At 39.8% G+C, this 13,544-nt stretch overlaps 1 protein-coding gene across 1 annotated transcript; it reads left to right on the top strand.

The window, feature by feature from the left end:
• The first annotated feature begins 419 nt into the window (after positions 1-419).
• inpp5d (inositol polyphosphate-5-phosphatase D) lies at positions 420-13,059 on the top strand. The gene is made up of 27 exons (XM_080033330.1): positions 420-702; positions 1,152-1,215; positions 3,478-3,613; positions 4,162-4,303; positions 4,521-4,661; positions 4,760-4,850; positions 4,951-5,028; positions 5,140-5,217; positions 5,355-5,478; positions 6,332-6,438; positions 6,912-7,014; positions 7,101-7,297; positions 7,388-7,505; positions 7,612-7,708; positions 7,880-8,018; positions 8,376-8,484; positions 8,652-8,740; positions 9,177-9,258; positions 9,735-9,824; positions 9,911-10,021; positions 10,119-10,198; positions 10,287-10,374; positions 10,457-10,603; positions 10,694-10,757; positions 10,839-11,042; positions 11,481-11,920; positions 12,023-13,059. Exons 1-27 carry the CDS (start codon positions 563-565, stop codon positions 12,061-12,063), a joined length of 3,300 nt encoding a protein of 1,099 aa, XP_079889456.1. The 5' UTR covers positions 420-562; the 3' UTR covers positions 12,064-13,059.
• Positions 13,060-13,544: the final 485 nt, after the last annotated feature.

The following is a 13,544-nucleotide window of genomic DNA, read 5'->3' on the forward strand; positions in this document are numbered from 1 at the left end:
ATTGCTCTTTTACTTTGAAATTCCTTCACAAGCATATTGATCAGTTACCTCTTTTAAGAGGGACAAGTGATAATCCTCGACTTTGCCTTTTTTGTCACTTCCCTTTTCACTTCCTTCAACTTAAGCTTTGACAAATGGCTTGATATATCATCTGCTCCTTCACATTAACAAACAGATGTACAGAAAGTAAAGCCACAATACTGTTTAATCATTAAAGCAATGTGTAAAAGATGTCTACTCTGAAAGCAAAAGCCTGTATTTTGCAGTTCCAGCTGTGTGGTTGTGTCGTATTAACAGGGGCAGAGTGGAGGCACCATGGCCCTCCTCTCTCTCTCTCTCAACTTTGCAAATGAGGAAGTTCAGAGCCGAGGTATAGAACCAGCTTCCTTTTACAGCTTTCGGACGTAGAGGATGAACGGGTGAAAGAAAGGACCTTCGAGTGTGTTGCGTGAAAAGATGATGATGATAAAGAAAAAGTGAGTCTACTTTTTGGTCAGCTGGAATCTAAGTTTGAGAGCAGATGCAAAACTATTGAGCCCAGACTCTTGGGTGAGAAAACAGGATGCCAATCTACCAGCCTTGGTGCCATGGTAATATAACTCGATCCAACGCTGAGGATCTGCTCTCCAAAGCAGCAAGAGATGGAAGCTTCCTCCTGCGGGCCAGTGAGTCCATCCAGGGAGCATATGCCCTCTGTGTTCTGTAAGTAGACATTACTTGATTCCACGTATTGCCGTTGACAGTTTATTTTGATGATGATGCAGTTTCTAAGGGCAGCCAGACAATGTTTCATGTTCAAAAAACTATAACATGCAACTGACATGACAGTTTAATACTATTCTTAACATAATCATTTGGGCTTATTTTATCTCACGCGATTCAAAGGTCAAATTGCCCCTGCTGTAGTTGTATGCATCATGTCACTTTTTGTTGCACATACATTGCACATGCAAGTCTAGTTCCCCTTTATTTGCATACTTTGCTGCCACAAAGCAGCACCCGTTGCTCTTCATATAAAGGTTGCATCATGAGGAATGAATTGGGTTCCAGAGAGTCTCTGCAACTGGAAATGTTTCCCAAACTGTTGTGATTGCGTGCTGAAAACACAGACCACAATTTTGAAATATGCATTTTATTATTTTTAACCACAGATACCAGAATTGTGTGTACACATACAGAATCCTGCCGAATGAGGACAAGAAGCTCTCTGTGCAGGTGGGTTGACAGCTCGCCACAAGCCACCATGGTCAGATGACTTATTATGGTTGTAGAATTGTTACTGTTACAATACGTGTGAAGATAAAAGGCTATCTCTTTTCCAATATCAACACTTCATGCTGTTTTTTTATGGTCTTTACTGTCTCATCCTACATTTAACCATGCGGGACATCACACATGGGAAAATGTATGGTAGGGTTAGGATTAACAGGACAGTTGGGCCAAGGGAAGACTGAGGGAATAAAAACCCCATTCATTATATTATAATAGCCATTTCTTAATGATACAACGCCGGTTCAGTATGGGTGAAGTATTACTTTACCATGCTAACACGCAAGATTTTGAATGGGGAACATGGTAAACAGTATCCTTACTTAGCATATTAACATTTTCATAGTGATAATGTTAGCATGCTTGCATTAGCATTTAGCTACTCAATCAAATTTAACATTGAGGTTTAAACTATTGATCAGGAGATGTTTCATTGGCTTGATATCTGTCTTTTATTACTTTTGTTATACGACAAAGTTGTTCAAAATGAATTAAGAATGCATTATAAAGGAAGTGAAAGAAGCTTGTGAGGAGTTTTTACAGTAAGATATAAATGAGAATCATAGAATTAAAGACAAAGTGTAATCTCATGGGAACGTTTGCATTCACAATGAAGAAGGGCATACACGTTTTCTGAGAAATACTTTTTTTTGAATTAACATTTTATGCAACAACTACACAAACCTGTGGCCTACAAATGGTCAAATGTGCTGAGAAGCAGTGTTTGAGGCTAGTAGTTTAGTAGTTTAATAATGAGTGTGAAATAGCCCTCTTTCCTGCTGAAAGGAACTGCCAAAAGCAGATATGGGTAGCTGTAAGGTCAAATATATGGCCTAGTTTTAGGGCAGGGGTCTGTGGTGAAAAAAGCTCTCTTTTACTTGACATTTACTTTTCTGTAATACAACAGTGTAAAAAAAATCTAGCACAAGTATTAGTCCTGCATTTAAGATCTTACGTAATATAAAGGACTTCTGTATTGGCATTAAAATATACTTAAAGTATCATAGCTGAGAGTACTCATTATGCAGAATAGCCCCTTTCAGAATACTTCAATGATTATAATAAGTGAAGCATTTATGCATTTACATCTCTAATACAGCTGTTAAAGGTGCAGCTAATATCAGCTACTTTTTATTTTCTGGGTTTTAATTGATGACGGCTGCTGCGCGATGCCACATTGGCTCTCCTGCCTGATGCTGCGTCGCGCAGCATTATTACTTTATCTAATTTTCATGGCATTCCCAGCATAGAATGCACTGTCATTGGTTCAAATACACATGAGGTGGGTTTTGTTGATTTTTTTAAGACCACGTGACCACCCAAAAGTTGTGTGGTTTGCCAAAAATCATGTCAATCAAAAAAATAAAAAATAAAAAAATAAAACAAAATAAAAAAAAAAATACGCCAGCTATGTCGGCGACAGCACAGTTAGTGGCGTTTGGTGCGCAGAATCAAGGTCTACTATAGACTACTGACAAAAATCACACAACACATTGCATCTATTTATTAACAATATTTAATAATTTTCTAATTCATCTAATTTTGATGATTTTTAGAAATATCTGTTGGTTTGTAAGCGCTAAGGGAGCATGTTTAAATAAAACCTGTGAACCTTAACTTTTAAATGTATTTTATTTCATGTTTCTATGTGCTACACAGGCTTAGATATTAAGGTTTTGGTAGACTTGACAATTCGTACTATTTTTTCAGAAAACCCTCAGGCATTAAGGACATGCATCCTAGATTGCCATAGTCATCAATGGGTTAACACAACTGTGTAACAACAGTTCTGACGACCCTAACCCTTCACTTGTAATGGTCCGGTAACTGTGAATTTCAGAATAAAAAACTTAAAAGAGATCAACAGGATTGCTTGGATGAAACAGGTCAAACACTTGCTTGGATGAAACCAGTTGAAAAGATAGTGCTCAGATAATAAAATAAATAAATAAGGGGCTACATTGTCAAAGAAAGTCCCTAGCATACCTACGGTGAGATTGGTGGTTTTATGTTCTCAGTGCTGGATGAGCAAGAATTCATGCAAATGCTAAATAAAGTCTTAAAACAGAACTTGATGGTAAAATACCTTGGGAAATAAAACTTTAAGATTGTGTCACCACATTTAGTAGCCACAAAAAAACCCAAAGGTCTCCCAGAACAACAGCACCAAGATGACATGATGCCTCTGTGCTGTGTTCTGATCTGTAGGCATCTGAGGGGGTTCCTATCCGGTTCTTCTCTATGCTGCCTGAGCTGGTGGAGGCTTATTACAGCCCCAACATGGGACTGATCACACACCTGCAGTACCCTGTCCAGAGGGAGGAGGAGGTAGAAGAGGAGCCAGGTCAAACCACTTTACTTCATCTGACTATATACTATTGTGTTAAAAAGAACATGAGCCCCAAATGGTCAAAGTGTTATATTTATACGAGGGGGGGTGGGGGGGTTTGTGAACAATTTCAGCCTTGAATTACATTCAAACTATTGAAAGAAAGCTTTACACTCTACATTAAGCAATTAGCCCTTTAATCCATAAATGATTGACTCACTCTATACATGTGTTTATTGTTTGTATCAATGTATTATTACACTTTTAGGAGAAAAATATTTTGCCCACTCCATAATGTAATAAGTGAGCCAAAATATTGTATAATAAAAAGTTGTTATGTTTTGGGCTCAGCAGTTTGTTACATTATCGTCCAGTCATTAGATTTGGGGTTAAAAAATAAATACATGTTATTACATTTTGGGTTGTTGTTACAATTTGGGCTCTTACAAGCCTGTCAAAGAAAGAACAAATAAAGCAAAGAGAAGAAGAAAACAAGAAAACAAAAAAAAAGAAAGAAAGGAAAATAAATAAAAACAATATCCTATACGTCTGTTCCCCCACAGAATCCAATAGCCTTCCACCGCAGCTTCCACCCAGGAACTTTGGACCCAGCGATGGGAAAGACAGTGACCCCAAATCATCTGAACAGACCTGCACCCTATCAGACACCTTCCTGATGAGACTGCAGCATATGGACATGTCCACGTATGGTCATATTCAAAGCTTAACTATCCTCGGCCCAGATCATGCAAAGTGTGTCGTACTACTAGCTTCATACAGTGTGTGTACAATGCATGGGATCCTACGATTTTGTTCAGTGATTTGACACGGTGATGTGCTTGGCTAAAAACTAACTGATGTGTGAATACAATGACATGACCGTGATTAAAGTGCTTCCCTGTTAATGTTTTTTTTTGGCCAGGATACCAGAGGAGCATCAAATGGCTATCCAAGAATACTTCAGGACCTCAATCTGCTTGGATGCTGAACAGGCACACAGTGGGTACCATAACCTCCCCGGGCTGAAGAAGCTAACAATGACTATCTGCAAGAATCTAAACAGGTATAGTTAGTTACTACTAGTCAACATGATGTTTTATATGGATGACAATGCATAGAGGATGATTTAGCCATGTTCCGACCTTTTTTCTTGCGAGACAGTGAAATTTCACGCATCCTGCCAGCTCTGGAGATCTTTCATAGGGCATTGGACCAACAGCTATCCCCGGGGATCGTACAGTTTTCAAAACAGGTGGGTGGGACCCTTGATCCATTGGAGCATTATCAGCTTTAAAGGTACAGCCCTTTTCATGGTGTCCAATTTTCTGTTTTCTTTCTTTTTTTTTTCTCAGATGTCTGCCGATTCAGGTCGAGCTTTATCCTGTAGGCTTGAGCAACTGACCAAACTTCTTTACTCAATAGAAGATAAGGTAAAAGCGCAGTGCCGCATTTTGCCCAACAGGGAACAATCTATGTCATAATGATATCAACACATGATGTCAGACACAGATGACAAAGCACTTTTCCATTTCTGTTCTCAGGTTAAAAGTTCTGTGTTTGAGTCTGTTGGATATGAAGGAGGGCACAGGAAATCTCTCATTCCGCTTGTTACATTTGAGGTGCTTTTCTAAATTATTATTATTTTTTTAATCTTTCACTATTATGATTGGTTCATTCTCTATTATGACAATTCCGGAAAATTATTAATGTCTGGAGGTCTGTGGTTTATCTGATCAGTTTCCTCTTTCACTTGCAGGTCAAGCAAGAATATCTGGGTATTTCCACCAAGATGTTCCTGAAAGTGGATGTTGAAAGTGGGAAGATCTACTTCAAGAAGTCCAAAGATGGGCCTGATGACAAATACTTTGTTCACAACAAAAGTAAGAAATCCCAGTGTTCTGTAAACACACTCCTTTTTATATACAACCAGGATAGCGGTGTGTTTCTATCACTCGGTCAATCCACCACTTTAGTCTCATTTGAAATATCGCCACTGTAGTTGCATCATCAGGTATAACATGTATGAGCATTGTGTCTAGTGCTAATGAGCAAAAGCTTGCCTACTTACATGCTAAAACCAAGATAGTTACCATTGTAAACATTAATACCAGCTAAACATCAGTATGATCATGGTCTTGTGAGTACATTAGCATGCCACATTAGCACGTAGTTAAAGATACCGTTGTGCCTACACCTTTACAGATCATGTGAGCATGCTTGTAGTCATTTGGCTATGTTAAGACTGTAAGCGAAAAGTCTGATGTTCACGTCTCATGACAATTGAGACGTCTCATGGCAATTTGAACAGCACAAATCACATGTAATCTGATTTTTTCAATTCCGATAAGGCCACTTTCATATATGGTCCTAAATCCAATACAGGTTTTCTTTGCAGTTCTGCCTCAGTGTGAACAGTCATATTATACTTCATGTGCCTTTTATGCCACTCTTGTGCGCCACAGTTAAACAGAGGTACTAGTTATAAGTAGCTCTTGATATGCAAAAATTGTCTCTCCCTTTCGTCTTACTCTCATCCAAGTTATCATCTGCTAAAATAACAATAAATAAAATAATGTGAACAGCCAAACAAAATAATCAGATCTGAGCAGTAAATCCACATTGAGCACTAAGGCTAGTAGTGTTAGCAACGCCATAGTCCTGTTTAACAACTGCTGTAAGCCATTAACACTGCTAATATTTTTTTTAACATTTAGCCCTGTGATCACTTTTCAGTCCTGCAGTTGGTGAAATCCCAGAAAATGCACGCCAAACTTGTCATCGTGGTGGAGACGGAGAAAGAGAAGGTTTTGCGCAAAGATTTAGTGTTTGATGATACAAAGGTAAAAAAAACATCTGACACTTGGCTTGTTCCTGATTTAGCTTCAAACCTGTTCTCAAATCAGTTTGTACCAATAAATGATTATTATTGGTATTTGATTGACAGTGCCCTAGCAACGTTAGCATGGGCTTTCATTATAGTAAAACACCACAACTTTCTACATTTTCTGATTCAAATGTTGTTGTTTGAAAATGATTTGTAATCCCCTTTCTCAAAATGATGTCGCCCAACGCAAACCGGTTAGAGGAGCAGAGACAAAAAACACAAATGCCGAAATCTCATGTGAAACGACCTTAACTGTTCTAACTGTTCTGGTATACAAAAGTGTCTTCCTGCTGGAGCCTATTTCTTATAGTAAGAAGCTGTTTGAGAAAATGTATTTTCAGGTTTGTTTAGTGTTCAGTTCCATGTTATTCATCCAAGTCCAAATTTGAAATGTGTTGAAATCATGTCTTTGTGAATGTGTCTCGTCAGAAAAGGGAAGGATTTTGCCAGCTCCTTCAGCAGATGAAGAACAAGCACTCTGAAAAGCCTGAGCCAGACATGATCACAGTGTTTGTTGGCACTTGGAACATGGGTAAGAAATGTTAACGACATAAAGATTTGAATGAATTTGAAATTTTGTGACAAAGCAGTCCAACACTTGTCCATAAAACCCACCAGGAAATGCCGGTTCTCCCCACAACATCAACTCCTGGTTTCAGTGTAAGGGCCAGGGGAAGACTCGAGACGACACCGCCGATCACATCCCCCATGACTTCTATGTCATTGGGACTCAGGAGGATCCTTTGGGCGACAGGGAGTGGGCCGACACACTGAAAGGTGCCCTGAGGAACATCACAAACATCAGCTTTAAGCAAGTGAGTCTTGACTGGAACTGAGGAAACATAGTGACAACTGAAATCAGGAGCAAAGCAGTGATGGTTTAGTATCCTCTTCTAAACTCCTAGGTGGCGATTCACACACTGTGGAACATCCGTATCGTGGTCCTGGCCAAGCCTGAGCACGAAAACAGGATCTCCCACATATTCTCAGACAGCGTGAAGACGGGGATTGCCAACACTCTGGGTAAAGCAGTTCCACTTCTGCACCAACCCCATTTAATAACGCCTCGTCTCGAAAGTTCATTGAAGAATCGCCCGCTGGTACTCACTGTGATTGTTTGTTTTGTTAGGAAACAAGGGAGCAGTGGGAGTGTCCTTCATGTTCAACGGCACATCTTTTGGCTTCGTCAACAGTCACCTGACCTCTGGAAGTGAGAAGAAGCTCAGGTGAGGAACATTTTTGAAACCACAGCTAAATATTATATACAGGGAATATGAGTCTGAAGAACAGCATTTAAAACTGCAATAGACATATAATTACTGTATATGTTATCAATTCCTGAAATCATAGTTGTTGTTTTATGTATTTTTGCTATCATTATTTTCTCGCATTTGCAGACGCAATCAAAACTACACCAACATCCTGCGGTTTCTGAATCTGGGAGATAAGAAATTCAAACCATTTGACATCGCACATCAGTTCACCCACCTCTTCTGGCTCGGGGATTTGAACTACCGCGTTGAATTACCATCTACAGTAAGTTATAGACAACGCAGTTTGCTTTATAGAAATATATGTCATATCAAGTGGCACACTGTATGTACTTCAACCCAAATGAATAACTGATATAAAGTTCCAATTGATTTTCTGTTTTGATCAATCTTGAATTACCATAACCATCTACAGTAAGTTATAAAGGATACAGTTCGCTATATAGAAAAACATGTAATATAACGTGACACACTTGAAACCAGATGAATTACTGATATAACATTTCAATTGAGCTAGTGCTGTTGCCGTTCCAGTGGTGAATACCAGAGCGCGCTGGTTGTCAGGTGTCTGAGCTCTCAGCTGCTACTTAAAGTCATTACTTTGCACTGTTTCCCTTCACAGGAAGCTGAGTACATTGTAACAAAGATCAAACAACAGCAGTACCAGGAACTGCTCAATAAAGACCAGCTGAGCATGGAGAGGAATGATGGAAAGGTCTTCTTGCATTTCGGTGAGCCCTTGACACATGGAGAAGGTTCACCAATATATAAAGCAAAGTCTGTGTGCTCGTCATGTGTAGCTTTTGCTGTATGTGATTTTGATTCTGATGTATTTAATGATTGTCAGTGCTAGCATACATTAAAAAAAAACACGTCTTATTTTTACATTTAATTGCAGATGAAGAGGAAATCATGTTTGCACCCACATATCGTTTTGAAAGAGACACGCGAGAGAAGTATGCCTACACAAAGGCCAAAGCCACGGGGGTAAGCTCATGTTTAGCCAGATGTCTTTTCCCTGGAGGCCTCCCATCGTTCGCCATAGATCAGAAACAGAAGAGGCAACTACAGCTTTCACATACATCTCAATAGGACACAGAACATTGTTTTTACTTAAAGTCATCCTGGTCACAAAGTCCATGTGAACATGTAAACGCTCATGTTAATCTGTTCTAAAACGACTTAACTGCCACCTGGATCAATTTAAAAAACGTTTCTTTTAAAACACTTAATGAATTTAGATCTATGGAATTGATCTACACCATAAAGAATGTTTAATCATGTTTCTACCAGACATTTCATGGCCTGTGATACGTAACCTCTCAGCTGATTTTTTTTTTATGCTAAAAATGTCAACGAAGCCTCGTCTGTGAAACCTATTCTTGTCAGTATTTATGTTTATATGATGGATTTAACTTTACAGACAAAATATAATTTGCCCTCGTGGTGTGATCGAGTCCTGCGGAAGTCCTACCCTCTGGTTCATGTTGTCTGTCAGGCATATGGTGAGTCATTCAATGCAGCACTTAAGCTGATTTAATGGGGTTTTATCATTTCTGTATAAGATCCTATGAATTCCTACAAATAGGTTTCTGGAAAAGACTATGTCATTTGGCATGAATAAATGGAAAATAGAGACCATTCAAAACGTCATAGGCGAGATTTAGGTTGTTTCAGACAGAGAACAGAAAAACTGAGAACAGAAAACAGTTTCTAGTAAAAGCCCAAAGTACAATTTTAAAGATGAAAATAAGTGTGATAGGTGACCTTTAATACACATTAAATGGCCTTTCCCAGGCAGGGAGGGTCTAACACAAACCCATAGCCACAGCCTCCTCTGCACATTGTGACCATTCTTTGTCAAATATTGTCTCTCTGGAGTCCCCAAACTTGATAAAAAATATAATGCAACATTTCTGGAGCTCCCATTGATCTTGATAAACTAAACTAAACTCATTGAGGCATACTTTCCAACTTGCAGGTTGCACAAATGACATCATGACAAGTGACCACTCACCAGTATTCGCCTCATTTGAAGTTGGAGTAGCCTCACAGTTTGTCTCCAAGCAAGGTAAGATCACCAAGTATGTCTCACTGCAGACCACTTTATATTATCTACCCCAAAATGATAGAATAATGATTTCCTATTTTTTACAGATCTAAATAGTGCACCTCAAGGTGGGATACAAATCATGAACTGTGTGGCCACCTTGTTGACAAAATCAAAGACCAAGTTCTTCATCGAATACCATTCCAGCTGCTTGGAGAGTAGGTCTCGTCTGTCAGATTGAACGTATCGCAAGTGATTCTGCTTAAACATGATGGCCAAAATGATCAAAATTTATATTTTTTCATGTGTGTACAGAAACAGTCAAGACTTCAGAGGGAGAGAACACTGAGAACTTGGAAGGCTCGATAAAAGTTTGGTTCGGCAACCAAGTAGAGGTAAAAATTAGGATAGACCTCTGACTGTGACTGGCAAATTGTTGTGGCAAGCAATCTTGATGTGGTGTCTATTCTATCTATTTTTCAGCTCACCCCTATCATCTCTGACCCAGAGTACCTTTTGGACCAGCACATCCTCATCTGTGTGAAGTCGATAGACTGCGACGAGTCGTACGGTAATAAACTCACAAACGGTTTTTAATACAGATCCACTGAGCTGAACAGGACTGACAGTTTGCTGGCGTTTTATTCCCAAAGGAGAGGGCTGTGTTGCACTGCGAGCTGCCCAGTTCTGCTACACAGAGTTCCAAATCACACTGACTCACCACGGAGAGAGGACAGGCACCTTGACAGGTGGCATCCAGCTACACACATCTGAGGGCAAGCCCACTGAGAAGTTATATGGTAAGTCCTGAAATACACTTGTGACTTGGCTGTTAAATGTCTTCCATTTCAGTCCTTTTAGCATCAATCCTTAGTTTACTCTGCTTTCAGATTTCGTCAAGGTTGAGAAGGATGACACTGTTGCCTCGAAGGGCAGAGGCTGTGACACCAACAAGTAAGATTTATTTTTCTCTTGGGATCAAAATATCTCGTACATGACTTCCGGGTGTGATATTTCCTGTCTTCTTGTTGACAGGTTTTCCGTTACGCAAGCGCACGATATCTCTAACCCCAGTTACATTGGCATGTCCTTCCAACGGGACAATGCCATGGATAAAGGTTGGAGTTACAGCATGCCGCCAAAAAGTCTTCCAATTGCCGGGCAAGGGAGTAAAGACCCCAAGAAGGGTGGTTATGATGCGGGCTCACGCAGTCCATCAGGACCATCTCTAAATCCCATGTAAGTACCTGTTTCTGGTGCAATGAGAATTGCATTTCATTGAAATCAGTTTAATTTAATTTTCAATCTTAGGGTAAAAATAGCTTTATAATTATTTTTTTGGTTGGTCAAATTCAGGCCATCGCCATGACAGAGTTGACACAAAGTTTGGCTCCACAAAATTTTCTCTGTATTTCTCAGTATGGCAGCGTTTACAAACTGGTGTCACCCCCCCGACACTGGTGCAGGAGCAAAAAATTTACTGCTAAGAAAAAACCTAGACATACAACAGAAGGTATAAAATCCATGCGAGATGACCGAAGGCTTGCCTCATGTAGATGCGGGGACAGAGTTGTTGTAATTACTCACAGTTACTCATGGGGGCGACAGAAGTTACGTACTATAGCTTTAAGTAGATGGTGAAAAATAACCTTTACTAACTGATCCCTTGATTCCTAGGGGGGAGGGTGAAAAGGTGCCGGGGATGTTTGACAATCCGTTGTACGGTTCAATGAAAAAATCTCATGGTCGTGGCATGGACCAGGACCATCAACAGAGGGACCACATCGCACCTCCAGATCCCTTCTTCACAACCTCCAAACAGGCAGACGCAGACCCCGATCGCCCCCCAATACCCATCCCACGCAACCGCTCCTACACCTGCTCTGAGACCAAACCTCAGCCTCCCACCCCTGTCACTCTGACGGTCAAGAAACCGGTGGTGCCATCGCGTTCAGAAGGTGGCATGGCCCACAGCCGGCCTCCTGTACCTAATAAGGCCCGGACGGGTGTGTCTGAGCCTCAGACCACCAACACCAGAGACTACAGAGACAGCGCCGAACTCCCCAGCAAACACAGAACGCCAGCAAGACCTGGACAGCCACTGCCTCAAAAAGAGGGTAAGGATAACTCTGTTCTTTATGGCAAGACTTACTACTCTTAGATTCCCTAACAAATACAGTAGTACATTATAATGATGAAAACTCTTTTTCTTTCTTTAGCGCATCCGGAGGTTCCCAAGATGGGCCATTCTGTGAAGTGAGACCAGGCTGCAGCGATTGGTCAGCACCGACTGTACAGCTTCCTACTCTGCATATTTAAAAATCATAAAATACACAGAGACTAGCTTCAGCCAGTCACTCCCCTAGCCAAATGTATCACACAGGAGTGCATTTTATTTTTTAATTAAGTAATAGCCTACATCTACATTTTGGAGGGTCTTTCTACTAAGTATGAGTCTACAGCTTGGTAGCTTAGCTTAGCATTGAAGGACGAAAACAGAGGAAACAGCTAGCCATGATCTGTCCTAAAACTCTGGCAACCAGCATTATGAATATAAAGCCTTTATACAGAACCATTTCTCCCTGTTTAAAGTTTTAATGCTAAGCTAAGCTAACGTTCTCCTGGCTGTAGCTTCATATTACACCTACCGATACGAGCATGGTACGGATCTTCTCATCTAATTCCCGCCAAGGAAGCCAAATTTTTTAACTTGTCAAACTTTTTCATTAAAGTCATAAGCATAAGAGATACATTTCCACACTTAATTTCTACTAAGCTTGCATTAAATGTTAGGTTTGAAAAAAGACTGCAAATACTTTTCATGTAGAGTTTTACACTATACAGTAGTAGCTAACGAATGTTTACCACACAGTATTATCTTGCACAGACCTTGAGAAGTTGGTGATCATGTTGAAGATGCAAAATAAATGCTCAAATAAATTCAAATATCAGCTGAATTAGACTTTTATTTTCTCACAACCTCTTGTCACAGTTATTGCTTGTAAACATTGAACTAAAACCTCTTTAACCCTTATGCCCCGTTGGTGGAGATTTGTGTATCTGGGGTCGCATTTTTGAGTTAATTTTGGCTGTGATTGTTCCCTGGCCATAAAATTTGGTAAGGAGGTGTGTTTTTCCAATGAAGTTTGGATATTCTGAGTTTAATCCATATATACTTCATTTTGACTGTGTGAGATGTTTTTGTTACACTGGGACCGTTAACTACACGATTTGTACCATTGACTTCCATTATAACGAAATGATTTGACCCCCCCCCCCCCCCCCTTAAAATTAAAGTGAAAAATAATTTTGACTGTATTTTCCCATTTCTCTGTAGTAAACTTGATACATTTATGTAAAAATAAGGTCAATAAAGAAATGACCCATTTTAGCACCCTCTTCACCCCCCCCCTCCCCCCATGACCTCTATGGTGACCCTTTACAACAAATTGGCATCCTTGTATAATTCATGGCTGCAAACCAATAAAAACAATAAAATGGTTTTGATGTGTAGTTAGTGAACACCTCTTTTAGTCAGAATGGTTGAAGTGAAAAAATGTTTTCCAGGAGTCAGTCTGTGTGAAATCAAATCACATAAACTGAAATCCTCGTGTAAAAAGATGCAATTTCGTAAACTCATAAAAAGCCATAAAACCAGTATTTTTGATTCCTTGGCAATGGCAAGATAAGATCAGAATTCGTATAATTTTTTGCCTTCATTTTGAAGATAAGGCATCACAT

The sequence above is a fragment of the Ammodytes marinus genome (genome assembly GCF_949987685.1).
Source record: "Ammodytes marinus genome assembly, chromosome: 8".
In the NCBI taxonomy this organism is placed as follows: domain Eukaryota; kingdom Metazoa; phylum Chordata; class Actinopteri; order Uranoscopiformes; family Ammodytidae; genus Ammodytes; species Ammodytes marinus.

Coding starts and splice junctions, on each gene's coding strand:
- inpp5d (XM_080033330.1), top strand. CDS start 563: ATGCCAATCTACCAGCCTTGGTGCCATGGTAATATAACTCGATCCAAC. Junction 5,218..5,354: donor TTCCGCTTGTTACATTTGAG/GTGCTTTTCTAA, acceptor TTTCACTTGCAG/GTCAAGCAAGAATATCTGGG. Junction 8,019..8,375: donor GCGTTGAATTACCATCTACA/GTAAGTTATAGA, acceptor TTCCCTTCACAG/GAAGCTGAGTACATTGTAAC.